Raw genomic sequence first — 13,282 nt, 5'->3', positions numbered from 1 at the left:
ACACCCAACTGTTATTTAGGACGCGATATATATGAACGATTAATATGTCTGCAGGTCGCTAGTACATCTGCTCAACCTGCAGGTGAGGCCATACAATGCAATACAATACCCCTGCATCAAATACGCCTTTAGGCTGATATCTCCTACCAAATAGAAGCAGGGTACATCCCAGCTTGTGTAACGGGCTCTCTTTTTATATTGCCTGCCCAAGGCAGGCTACATACATGTAGTACAGACACCTGACAGGGGCAATGCAAGAAGGCAAACTCTAGGTACCTAAGGCGCAGACCGATTCTTGGAAAACTTAGTGGCAGCTGTATAGAACCGAGACTGGGAAGGGCTTCATAACGCGTAAATCATACTTTCATTCCTAGTCCAATCTTGTGATTCGTGAAATGTCATGTAAGTAGTATCCCCCCCAAACGCGTAACAACATTATGTATCTCCTTCAAGTTCGATGCCCAATCGCTCAGTATGCAGACTTGTACAGGAGGGGTTTATGTAGAATAAAGCGCGATAATTCAACATTCGAAAAAAGAAAAAAAGAAAAAGAAGAAAAAAAAAAGATGCGAACATGAAAGAAATCGTAAAACATTAGGGGTATCAAACATAAGGGTAGAAGAAGATTATGAACGGGGTATGAGTAGGTGTGATAGGGCGCTGCTCCAAAACAGAATGAAGCCATTGCGACCCATCAACAACCAAGAAATCCTGAAATTGTACACAACATACACAGAAATCAAGTCTAGTGCGTATCTAGGATCAGAAATGAGTAGTTTCTGACACATGTTGGCATCTATGCCGTTGGTCCACTGGGCTAGTTTCGTTATAGCCGACTTGATGTCAAAGCTGAATTCCCAGTCCTGAATGTCCTCGGTCCAGTAGAGGAGCGGCGTGAGTTCGGAGCAGGAAGGCGGCATGGGAGTGAGCTCTTGGTTTGAATTGGCGCCAGACTCGGAATCCTCGTCGGAGGGGGATTCGGATGTGATAGAATGAGTCCTCAGATTCTTGGTGTTTGCCTTTGCTGCCGATGCGCGAAGACTAAAAAGTTTGACGAAGACTCGGACTCGAGTGCGGAGGGGGTGATTTGATTCACGCACCGGGGACATCTTGAAGGTCACCTCGACTCTTTCGTTGTCCGATAATTTGAGGCTTGCGTGGGCTTTGTAGTCGACAGTTGGGATGGTCACACATGGGCATTGGCAAGTAGATATTGGCTGGGGGGCTTCTAGGATGGGTAAAGATCCCTTGTCTCTGAAAACAAGGTCTGTGTATGAGCCTGGTGCCGGACCACCAGAGGCTTTCGGTTTCACTTGTATCATTTGTCTTTTGACGGAGAGCGAGTCAATGGGTGTGCCGAGTCCAACTCCGCGAAGTATCTTGATATCACTTTCGAAGATAACCGACTCTTGCACTTTGCAGTCGAAATCACTCAGTGGTGGGTGGCTTCCAACATCCATTGCCATCCCAATGACATGATCGTATGGGGGTGGATCATCCATGAACTCGTTGGCCAAATTTCCAAATGATCGTGGATCGAATGGATTGTAGTAAGGCAGTTGAGTAGGCATATTTTGAGGCATTACAAAGTGTGCCGATCGTGCAGGGTTAAAGTAAGACTCGTTCAAATTGATGATGGTAGAAGATGAATCCGAGGGGGCTTGCACAGGTATTCTCGAGGAAGACCCAACTCGGGTAGCACCCCTGGGCGTCTCACCACATATGTGGCAACTAAGAACAGATTTGCACTTTGGACATTCGGCCATATCATGGTCACATCGCGTGCAATTTTTTGGGCTAGGGGCCGTCTCTTCTGTCGGTTTTGTCTGTTTGTCCGAGCGCTTACGCTTGGTCGAATGATCGGCTCGTGACGATCCGGGGTTCTGTGGTGGCTGTGGATTTTTGGGCTGCCCGCTGGTTCTGGGGAAGCGAGGCCTAGGCCTACGAGATGAGTCAGGCGAGTTGTCGATTGAACTTTGTTCAATGGCATCAGTGGCACTTTGACGACGGTTGCTGTTGAGCTGCTCGTGGGAAACTGGGTGTGATATGAGATCAGGATGCACATTGCTCCTACTCCTGAAGCCTCCGACGCTCGGACTGGGATAAGATGGACCCCCAGTTCTGTCATTTGTTCGGTTATACTGCGACTCTCCGTTCAAATTGCTGGGACCGGCCGAAGACGGGCCATGGCCATGGCCGTGACCGTGGCCATTGCCGTTTCCGCCATCATTGTCGCCATGGTGAGACCGATCGCCGTTGGCAGAGACATTCTCCGAACGAGAGGAAATGAGACAGTGGGTCTTGATATGCTCATAATAGACAGACCAAGAAGGTGTCACCTCGGAGCAAAAGGGACAGTTGGCTGGGGGGACATATCTCATCCGAGTTGCTTCCACATCAGCCGGGAGCAGATCGGATCTCTTATGCTTGCGAAGAAGATGGTCATGCATCCTGTCTCGCCGGTGGAGGACCGTGGAGCAGTGTGGCTCATTACAACGCCACTCGCAGTCACGTATACCATGCCCAGTCATATGCCTCTTGAATGTACCAAAGGCTGGAAACGTTGTTCTTTCCCTCCTAGGATCACATTGCCAACATCGAAACATCTTTTTGCCTCGTCCTGAAGACTCGCTTGGTGAAACGGGAGGCGCGGGAATCTTTGTGCGAACGAAAATTGTCATCGCTTCAAGGGTCTGCACGACTTGTGAGATATGATCGTGACCACATGGCTGGTTATATATGAGAGCCCAGTAGGTGCTCCAAGCCAAGTTTATGGCAGCGTCCGAAGGTTGCAAAGACAACGGCGAGGAATGAGGAATTCCCATCGCGGTCAGATCCACCCGTCCCGGTGGATGAACAGTGCTCTCACTCCTCATGTCATCTGCTGGTCGTTGAGTGATAGTTGAACTGCTTAGATCACCTGGTAGGTTTTGAGGGATATTTTCATCCGCCATGTACCATCTCAGGTCCATACCATCCAGATCATTGTCATATTGCTGTGGACGTTCTGGCATTTGGCTAATGGGCTCGGCGTTGAATGAATCATATGGAAAGGCCTCCGAACTGGTAAGGCTCGTCACATCGGCAGAGGAATGTGTTGCTGTATGATAATATGCATAGCCCTGCTTAAGCGTCAGTACCTTGGAGCTGCAATCACTGATCACTGATGAACACCCACTTCGGATGAGGTAAAAGAGCTAGGAGCTACAGGCCACTCCATTATCTCATCGACCTCTTCGTTATCGAAATTGAAATCCATAGTAGTGAACAGGTCTTGAGAAGGTAAACGATGTCACAGCATAGAGAATAGCTCTGAAACGTGGGTGGATAGGTCTCTTTCCAAGGTTGGGGAGGTAAATGTGTAAATGATGTCAGAACAATGAGAACAGTGTTTTGGGTTGGAGTAAAAAACAAAAGGAGTGTTTATCGGCGAGAAAAGGAGAGATTTTAAACAATATTGGACTGGCCTGCGCCCCCTCCATTGCCCGGGTAAAGAAAAAAAAAAAGAATCCAATAAATAGACATAAAACCAAATGGGGACGGAAGGGGGGGGGGGATTTTGGGTTCCTCGGTTCTTGGGGAAGAACGAGGGAGGAATTTTCCAGAAAGCTGGACTCCGTACTCCGTATAATACTGTAATTTGGCCTAAGCGAAACTGACTACCAGTGAGGCGGCCATGCGAACTGGGTAGCTAAAAAACAAGGCAACGAATCGGCAGGATTTCCCTCCTACAATTCAAAGCTGTTGGTGTAAAACTGTGAATGTTTAGTCCTATGAGGACGGATCTTTATCCTAACTCACCAAAAACAAAAGAAATGCAACCATTATAGTATATTGAAGTTATAACTCTGGCAATTTTACATACTTTGTACATTCGCGGGGAAGTGAGGCAGTGCATGTAAAGTGGTAAATAGAAAGTACAACATAGTATATAGGGGAATTTTTTTATCATCTTATTAGCAGCCGCATTGTGGCTTTGGTTAGCGCAGATCATCGGCAAATCTACGTATTTTTACGAAGTCTGCAGTGAAATGAGGTTTGGAGAAGACCGTGACGTAAGTATCGACTAGGATTGCTCGGATATAGTTAAGCGATCCTGTAGTGGATGGAATAAGATGAAAGAACTGCCAAGAGAAACGAAATTCAATGGGATTGAGATGATCATGGACAAGTCCGCGGTATAATTGAAGAGAACAAAACAAAAGGATGAATAAAATATAAAAATATTCTATAGGGGGCAATATTGATTATGCAGGTAGACCAACCCCAGTCATCCATTGACCAACAATGAACGGCAATTGGGATTATGAAACCCAGACGAAATCAAAACCACCGAATGAACCTTAGTCTTACTCGTTATCAGTTTCTCGGAGTTAAAAGCAGAAGGTCGGAATATCTCCAGTCAAACGGTTACTATCTCCGAGAGTATCGATTCGGCCTCGAGCTCTGATGCTTGGGTTCCTTGTCCTTAGTAGACACGAAGTATGTAATAAACGCAATGCAATACGGGGATTTAAAATGATATTCGAGGAAACATATAACATAAATCATCCACCAATCATACTCAAATCTAAAGGATCATGGCATCTCCATACAACAGAGGGATCATTGCAATCCTATGGACCCTATGACGCACGGACTCGAGTATTGTCGGGACAGCTACCAAGGCACATGCACGGGCGGACACATGACGTTCATCGTTTTAGAACTCCCGGGCAAGCTTTCTAATATTTTGTTGGCAGGGCAAGAGAGGGGAAAGTAGTAGGGGCGTGAGACATAATGAACGAAAACACTGGAATCCAACCATCAACACCCCTGTAAGTGAAGCAAAGCTATTATGGTTTGTCAGCTTTGTCATGGCAAATGGGATTAGAAGCTCATGAACAGGTGATTTGAAAAGTAACCAAACCATGGGACCTGCATAATCAGGCATTACCGTTACAGGGGGATCAGGATAAATTAACCACCTCCTCTTCACGTATGTGAATGGGTAGAATGTAAACAGTATTTTAATTAAGGTCGAGTTCAGGTGTCTATCATTTCAAACGGCAAGCTCGAGCTCCTTTTGTTCCTGTACCAATCAACCCGTACTTGGAGTCGGATGACAATCATCCCGGATTGTACTTTTGGCTTTTGCCCAGAAGTCCTGTGATACTTGGGCAACTTGTGGTGATACTCGTCACTGAAAAACCTCGCTTTGGCCCTTCACCAGACGTTTATTTTTTATCGTTGGTTATTTAGAGGTTGTCTCAAGACTTATTCTAGTCTTAAAATGGGGCCGCGTAGAAGGGGCGGAGATTAAGGAAACAGATACTTATTATTTGTATACGAGCAAATATGCCCATAAATTTGGACAGAGAGGGAGAAAGGGAAAAAAAAAAAAAAAAAAAAACAGAGGGCGAAGTGTTGTACATAGTATAGTACCCATGGACGGAGTACTCCGTTCCCATAGAGTTACTAATTGTTTGGATCGGGCGGGGAGCGGGATAGACCGATAGCCTCAATCTACGTCTGTACCACGGATCATCCAAAGTTTGAATGTAAGGTTAGACGACACTTCGACTTGTTTTGTAGAGGGGAATTTTGATCAAGGTGGGATACCTATCTCCTACTGCTCGCTTGGTATAGTTAGCTCAATGGTACCTACGTAACTGTAACAAATTGTGCAATGCGTCATGTCATGTATTGCCCGACTATAATCGCCCTGTGTAGATCTAGGAACAAAATAAAGAACAAAAAGAACGCAAATGTAAATATCCTTTATCTATGCCGGTACTACTCACAAATTCGCCCCTGTGCCTGCAAAAAAAAAAGAAGAGAGAGAGAGAACAAAATACAGACAAAAAGAGAATCAAACACAAATGATCAGCGAGACAGTCCCGGAACCCCATTCCCCAAACCGTTAGTCAATCTACCCTGATAAGTAGCGCCCCAAACCAGAAAGATGAAACAAAGCTCCGATCTAGTTTGCCACCGAACTCCTCTGGAAGCCGTAATACAATAATTTGATACACATCCCAATTTCAACGAATTGGGATAACCAAAGTCTAACGTTGGGGGAAATAGGCGGCTTTGGCTGGTGACCACGGATCCGATGAGCTGGGAGCATTCGCCCACGCCTCAAGTATATATGAGGTTCCCTTCTGTGACGAGGAATTAGAGGCGAGCAAAGAAGTCTGCGAGGCATCATTGTGGTCGCGGGAAGTAGTGGCTTGGGTAGTGGGACCGGAGGTTTTGGTCGTGAGAAAGTCAGACGACGAGTCTCTGAGAGGAAGCCAAGGTTAGCAAATAAAACAAAAAGACAGGCAATTATATTATTGGCTATCATCAATGATAACTGTGGAAATTAGGGGTATTGGGGGAAGTGCGGGTGTTGACGGTATATGCTACCTATCAAACTAGCCGGCTTACTTGTTGGAACTCATATTGACGGTTAATGGTGGAAATTGGGTTTGAAAGCAGTGGTGAACTCGACTTTGAGGGAGGAGGGAATAAAGTAGACTGATAGGACTAGCAGCTAAGGAAGCTACTCAATGGTAATGCAAGAGAGACTAGTTTAATGATTGACAGTGCAGATTCCCGTGAAGTAGTCAAGGTGGGAGCTGTGAGCTTGAAGAGTGTGAATTTGATGGCTTTACAGCAGAGGAGAAAGCATCTCTTATAAGCCAAAATGAATTCGGGTTTTTTGTTGATCATATCGCTGCCTACGAAGGGAACCTGGGTGTAAACCCTGGGCTTAGGAGGTTTGGGTGCAAGGCAGAGTAGCGGCGGTGACGATGGCGTTCAAAAGCAATACGTTGGGAGATCTACGATCGGATTGCTAGGTTCTATATGAAGACATATTTGAGGACATTTGTAGAAATCAGCATAGTTGTGACCAGCGTACTAGAGCGAGAAGCTTAGAAGCTAACACGATTTCTCGCCCTCTCTCCTCTCTCTCTGTCTCTCTCTCTCTTGTTCTCCCAAAACAGAAATAGAAAGGGGAGGGGAAAGTCACATAGAGAAATCAATTTTTACATAAATCCACCAATAGCACACAAACTAGGAAAGAATAGTTTGACCATTCCAGACTGCCCTGGGCATGTACCGGGCAAAAATCATCTGTCTACGGAGTATGTAACAACTAGACTGCTAGGTTTATCATTGTGCCCTACCGATCTTCACTACCCGGGTCCCGGACTACATTCCTGCACCTGTCAGGCATGACACATGAGTTTATGCTTCTCGGCAGTGGCTTTTGAATCACAAGTCAATTCAAGAAACGTACAATTCAAACACAGGTATTCTAAAATCTTCACCATCAGCCAAAGCATGGACCCCTGTTCGCGTTATACCTACTCTGTACATCTTATTTAAGGCTGGATTTTGGCATGCACTTTACTTTATAGAGTGCAGTTCGTTATGGAGTAGTGTGGCTGTGCTTGATCAATCCTATAGTAATTTTATCTACTCCGTACAGATGATTTCAAGATGTTTTGTCTATGCAATTCCGTAGAGTGTATGTTGCGCACCCATACTCACCCAAACACCCAAATTTTACCTTAACATTCGCCTTTACCACTCTACTTCAAAATAATTCACAACCCCGTCCTATGGGTGCTTGATAGGGTGTGTGGAAAGTGGCGGTGTGGGAGTATTCACACCCGACCAATTCTATCACACCATTTTCAACACAATCTACGTCAGAAAGCCATAGTTCGAGTATCTAGACACTGGCACATTCCATCAGAAAGGGGATATCAAGTATGCGACCAGTCGATCTGCAAACCCGTGGGAGTAGTTTGCCACTGCTTATACGTTGCGGTGTTAAAGTCAAGGTGGATGGTTCGAGTCTAGGCTGTGCGAGACAGGCATTATGGAATGCGGATCGCGGAGAATTTACCCTATGAAAGGAGAGACCCACGTTCGAGAAACATCCCTTACTATTCCTATATTGCTTTGAACATGACTGTTCACATCACATATTCCTAGGAACAAGACATCGGGGCGCAGTATATGCTTCTCCTAGAACCATTGCTTCGAACCTGGGCTCTAAAGTTAAGAGCCCGGGTTCTAAGGGGTCCCGGCTATTTTCTTGTGTTTCAGGAAATCAAAAATTCGAGACGTCTATACAATATTGAGTTTATGGTCGAAGGATCTAAGCCCCGAAGATCTTTGAATGTAGATAAAAGACCACAATCTGGGCCGATCTGTAGATACAATGACAAAATATGTGATACATAATATTATTCTCTCCACTTCACACCCCTCTTTACGTCATACAGGGTCCGAAACATAAAGGGGTGTTCGTATATTCTAGTATCGCAGCTAAACTTCTGGAACATTTCCGGGTTGGACATATTACGCGATTATGGTAATCGGGCACAAAAATACTAGAGGTATCCATTCATATACCTCTTTATACGCTCGCCCCAGGTGCGCCCGTAAGGTAAGGACATAAACCAAGCCAATCACCAATCACCAATCAAGGATGTACCACCGGGCGCTTCGATCAGAAGATAGAGAGTGGTACAGGGGTGTGAAGTATTTCCCGTAAGTTCAAAGTGACCGATGGACAAAATCAAAGTCTAGGGTAGCTTTCCTTCACTGGTCAGGGGCAGGGTATAGTCTAACGTCTAGATCTGGCTGGAGGCAGACCAATCATAGCTGAAGGCAGGGGTGTAATACGAGAATCTCCTACCACTTGCCAAATGACGGTCAATGACTTTTTGGTGTTTTTTGATCGGATACCTCGCCTACACTATTCCAAGGTAGGATTTTTGGTTGAGAAGGGTAACATCGGCTAAAGCAGGAAAGCAGGAATCGAGCAAAACGGGTGACTTGTTCGGGTACAGTCGTTGCCAGGGTATAACAAGCTTGGTATGATGATGCCCAACTCGTGCCGAGGCAAATTTTTGTCAAACCTATATAGCTTAACAGAGCTTATATCCTAGTAGTGGCGGTGCACGACTGCGCCTACTTAACTATTCTCTAGTATCTGCAATGCAGTGGCCCCCGCAGTAAAGAAAAGTACCTATAGGAGTATCAATGTCATAGTTCTGGCCCTTTCTTTTCTTTTTTTGCTCTGCCACTCTTATGAGGGTGGCAAAAAGTAGAGCGCCCAATGCCCAAGGAGCTTCGCCCCGGAAACGCAAATCCCGGGCAAACAGCCAATCGACGCAGAAATATTTTCACCTTTCGTCGATGAGGTCGGAGTAGAGACAATTATTCAAATTAATGTGTCCCCAAATCGTGTGCTGTACAGTGTAGGGTTAGGTTGGAAGCAAAGAGGATGGAGTATGTTGTCGTGCCGCACATTCGCAGAATGAAGTCTTATCCAGTGAGATATAGTTAGTACGTTGTGCCCATACGTCATCTCGACTTTGCCATTGCCTAACAAGACGGTCGGTCCCTAACGCAGACGTGTCTGTACTGCTAAATGACGGCAGGGAAATCCGCTGTATAGCAGATGGCGAAACCATCCTCGCAACAGCAGTATCAATCATCATTCGGGATCATCGGAATTCGTAGCCTTTGGATCTAGTTAACGAGTATAATCATTTGGAATTGAAGTATAGACCATGTTTGATTAGAGGGAGTGGCTCTGAGATGGGGTTGCCGATCAAGGCCAAGAGCAAGAGCAGCACTACGAACACAGGTCTAGAACAGTAAATCGAATATTCAGGGGTTATGCCGAACCGGGAAAAATGTAGACATGAACTCGGAAATTTTTTGATTTTGTTTCATTCAGGGGAATCTATGCACAGGCGAGAGATGTGCCAGGGCATCCGAAACCCTTTGCGCTTCGTCTCATGTATCAAAGTCCATTTCAGTCTAGGCAAAAATGGAGTGAAAACCCAGTAAACACCTAACAACCGCACACACCGTTCCAATTCGATAGCGAGCCCTTTAAATGTGGGTATCGTAGGCGATGGGGACGACGGTCTCGGGCTTGTTGCCAGCCTGCTTGACGAAGTGGGCCTCACGGGGACCAACGGCCTGACGCTTCAGGTGGACGTGGACACCCTTCTCCTTGGCCTCGCGCTTCTTGATGGCGTTCTCCTTGACACGCTTGATGAAGTCCTCGCGGGAGCGGGAGTGCTGGACGTGCTCAATGCGGACGCTGATACGCTTCTCGAGGTAGCGGTTGTCGACCTTCTTGTAGAGGATGACACCGACGGCGGACTTGGTGACGTTGTAGACGACACCGGTCTTACCGTGGTAGACCTTGTGGGGCATACTGTTCAACTGTTAGATTTTCGTCCTCTCTTTTCGGGATTCGCATTGCCCATGTTGTATGATCGCAGTGGGCGGTCGGGCGAGAGCGTTGGAAGGAAGTTTCGGAATTGTACTGACCCCTTCTGGACGGCACCGTTGACCTTGAGGTCGACAATATCACCAACACTATAAAAAATATCCGTTAGATTTCAATTCTTGTCGTTTGTTCGAGGTTCGAGGGTTTTTGTGCGTACCGGTAGGTCTTCATGTAGGTAGAGAGACGGATCATACCGGCCTCCTTGAAGCCACGGCTGAAGGCATACTGTTCGTCGTCTTGTTAGCACTTATCCTCCCTGCGGCCCAGAGGCGTATCCAGTTGATCCAAATTGTCCTCCGAGTATGAAAAAAGACGTGTGTCGCAAAGGGAATCAAAACGTACCCGAGTGCCGGCGCGCAGACCGTACGAGTGAGGCATGACGGCGGTGTTGTGGTTGGTGCTGGTGGTTAATTGTCGACGGGGCCTTCAACACGAAAAACTAGAGTGTCGGATAACAATTTGTGGGATTGGCATGACATAATCATGTCTACCCTCGCTAAAGCCACGCTACTCCTCTTTCGGATTATTTGATCTATTTTCTCAATTGGGGTTAGCGTAATAATCAACCTTCAGCCAATCAAAGCTTGAATTTCCCCGAGCCCTTCATCTTTCTCGAGGTCTAGGTGGTTGTATAAGTATGCCATGCTTCTTCTTCCCCTCCTTTTCTGTATTTGTGTCAATTCTTCGGTAACCGCCACGTTTATTCAATTTCGAAATGAATTTTATCCCATGTTAGTCTCTTAGTAATTCATATTGTGACTGGCACATACTAGACATGAATGATCAAAAACGGCGAGCGCGCAGGCGGTAGTGTCGGCGTTGGCGGAGGAAATAATGGCATTATTTGATCAAACGACCACATCCTGCTATTGCTAGGTCTTGGAATCAGTATTTTCCTTCGACCTCCATGATTCGTTTCGGGGGATCCAACCCTCTTTCCCGACCGACTCAGTCTGATGTCCTTAGCCATATATCGGCTTAGCCTTGTCATCCTCAGACAAACATCCAGTGACATTCACGCCCTCTCGGTCTTATACTTATAGACCCAAATTTCAGAGCTAAAAGTCTCAAAGTGAACCTCACCTACGATATACGTACTCAAACCCTAGATGTCTATGTACGTTAGTTGGCGACTGGCCTGGCAACAACAATATCATCCCGGCACCGGAATCAGAATGATAATTGTCTGGCGGCCAGCAGCCTTGGACCCAGTCCTGAAAGCTAGACTATCACGTAATTCATATGCACTGGAACATCAGTGACCATTTTGACTGACTGCCATTTTTCACCATATCGAAATTCTATACGGAGTAGTGACCATCGAGTCAGATGCTGGGGAAAACAGCATCTAGCCCGTTGATCATTGATCATTGCGATGGGCCAAATATGAAAGGTAAAGATGGCGAAAACGACTCGAATGTTTCCGGCTCATATAGCCGGCGCCTGCTTGTCATGGAGCAGAATGCAAAGACCCCAGTTTTGATGATCTACCTGATGCAACATTAAAAGAGGTCCCGAGTCAGAGCGATACATAAAACGTCCTAGATTCCACGCTATGTTTGGCACAAATAGCTGTAATAGTAGGCCCAGGTAATTCGGACAAATATATCAAAAAATGATAGTTGCAGATGAGCTTCCATGCCAGGCGATTGAAGGGCCGCGAAGGTAGAGAGTGGAACCACGGACCTGCCCAGCAGGTGCCCAGGTGGAGAAGCTGGATGACATAATCAAGCTGACTTAATTATATTTCCTAATTAAGACTAGGGTAGGGCTCGCAGCACACACACTCAAATTCTCATTTCATCCTTGACCCTTCGACCTCCCGTCGACAACCTCCGCCCATCTAACCGCAGCTATGGCCCCGTGAGTATATGAACAAAATCGAAGGCATCGCATCATTCTAATCAATTTCCGTGCAGTCGCGTTTCCTCCAAGACCTACAAGGTCCCCCGTCGCCGTAAGTGAATTTCCAACGAAATCATCAATTTGAATGTCCAAAGACTAACTCCATCATAGCCTTCGAGTCGGCCCGTCTGTTAGTACCCTCCGGCCACTAACCAGAAGCGTGCTTCTGGTTATGTCGTATTCATATTCCTAACCTTTTTTCTACTAGTGATGCTGAGCTCAAGACTGTCGGCGAGTTCGGCCTGCGCAACAAGCGCGAGGTGTGGCGTGTCCAGCTCACCCTCTCCAAGATCCGTCGTGCTGCTCGGTACGTTCAAAGAACAATCTGCGATTTCGCGAGTCTTCGAGCGATCGGGCCTGCGCAAAATCAAATTTGGTGGAACACAACGCTAATTTTTCATCTTCTCCACAGTGAGCTCCTTACTCTCGACGAGAAGGACCCCAAGCGTCTCTTCGAAGGCAATGCCCTCATTCGCCGTCTTGTTCGCATCGGTGTGCTCGATGAGTCCCGCATGAAGCTCGATTACGTCCTTGCCCTCAAGGCCGACGATTTCCTCGAGCGCCGTCTCCAGACCTGCGTCTACAAGCTCGGCCTCGCCAAGTCCATCCACCACGCCCGTGTCCTGATCAAGCAGCGTCACATCCGCGTCGGAAAGCAGATCGTCAACGTTCCCTCGTTCATGGTCCGTCTCGACTCCCAGAAGCACATCGACTTCTCTCTCACCTCTCCCTTCGGTGGTGGCCGTCCCGGTCGCGTTCGCCGCAAGAAGGCCGCTGCCGCCGCTGGTGGTGAGGACGCCGAGGAGGAGGAGGAGGAATAAATTATTCCCTATATTCCCCAAAAAATGGAGTACGGTCGGGTTTCGCTTGGGGCGCCTTCATACCATGGAGGTTCAAAATGACTGCATAGCGTCTCATGTTCTACGATCATGCAATACAATGAATCAAAAACAGCCGAAAGGCTTCAATTTGGAACCCGATTTAATTCAATGCCCATATTTTCGTAACTTAGAATTATGATAGTTATTAATGGACCCATATATGTACAGTAGATCCCAAACGCCATTATTCCCCGATCCCCAC

The 13,282-nt window shown here is 46.7% G+C and overlaps 4 protein-coding genes across 4 annotated transcripts; 1 reads left to right on the top strand and 3 right to left on the bottom strand.

The window, feature by feature from the left end:
* Nucleotides 1-626: 626 nt before the first annotated feature.
* N7455_008005 (uncharacterized protein) lies at nt 627-3,014 on the bottom strand (the record flags this gene model as incomplete). Its single annotated transcript, XM_040955558.2, has 1 exon — nt 627-3,014. The coding sequence occupies one exon, from the start codon at nt 3,012-3,014 to the stop codon at nt 627-629; it is 2,388 nt and encodes a 795-aa protein (XP_040813866.2).
* A 3,033-nt stretch (nt 3,015-6,047) lies between these two features.
* Nucleotides 6,048-6,425, bottom strand: N7455_008004 (uncharacterized protein; the record flags this gene model as incomplete). The annotated part of the gene is made up of 2 exons (XM_040955674.2): nt 6,048-6,264; nt 6,412-6,425. The coding sequence occupies 2 exons, from the start codon at nt 6,423-6,425 to the stop codon at nt 6,048-6,050; spliced, it is 231 nt and encodes a 76-aa protein (XP_040813993.2).
* A 3,273-nt stretch (nt 6,426-9,698) lies between these two features.
* Nucleotides 9,699-10,737, bottom strand: N7455_008003 (60S ribosomal protein eL21). Its single transcript, XM_040955528.2, has 4 exons — nt 10,637-10,737; nt 10,452-10,519; nt 10,336-10,383; nt 9,699-10,219 (listed from the first exon to the last, which is right to left on the bottom strand). Exons 1-4 carry the CDS (start codon nt 10,670-10,672, stop codon nt 9,889-9,891), a joined length of 483 nt encoding a protein of 160 aa, XP_040813843.1. The 5' UTR covers nt 10,673-10,737; the 3' UTR covers nt 9,699-9,888.
* A 1,412-nt stretch (nt 10,738-12,149) lies between these two features.
* Nucleotides 12,150-13,020, top strand: N7455_008002 (40S ribosomal protein uS4; the record flags this gene model as incomplete). Its single annotated transcript, XM_040955664.1, has 5 exons — nt 12,150-12,157; nt 12,214-12,251; nt 12,311-12,329; nt 12,408-12,506; nt 12,612-13,020. The coding sequence occupies 5 exons, from the start codon at nt 12,150-12,152 to the stop codon at nt 13,018-13,020; spliced, it is 573 nt and encodes a 190-aa protein (XP_040813935.1).
* Nucleotides 13,021-13,282: the final 262 nt, after the last annotated feature.

This window comes from Penicillium solitum (assembly GCF_028829755.1).
Source record: "Penicillium solitum strain IBT 25940 chromosome Unknown utg000005l_segment0_segment0, whole genome shotgun sequence".
In the NCBI taxonomy this organism is placed as follows: domain Eukaryota; kingdom Fungi; phylum Ascomycota; class Eurotiomycetes; order Eurotiales; family Aspergillaceae; genus Penicillium; species Penicillium solitum.
This window is presented reverse-complemented; position numbering and strand designations above follow the sequence as displayed.

Excerpts from the sequence above, each read along its gene's own strand:
- N7455_008003 (XM_040955528.2), bottom strand. The coding sequence starts at position 10,672 with ATGCCTCACTCGTACGGTCTGCGCGCCGGCACTCGG. Across the intron at positions 10,520-10,636 it reads GTCTGCGCGCCGGCACTCGG|TATGCCTTCAGCCGTGGCTT; the intron begins GTACGTTTTGAT and ends GACGACGAACAG. Across the intron at positions 10,384-10,451 it reads ACCTACATGAAGACCTACCG|TGTTGGTGATATTGTCGACC; the intron begins GTACGCACAAAA and ends TATTTTTTATAG.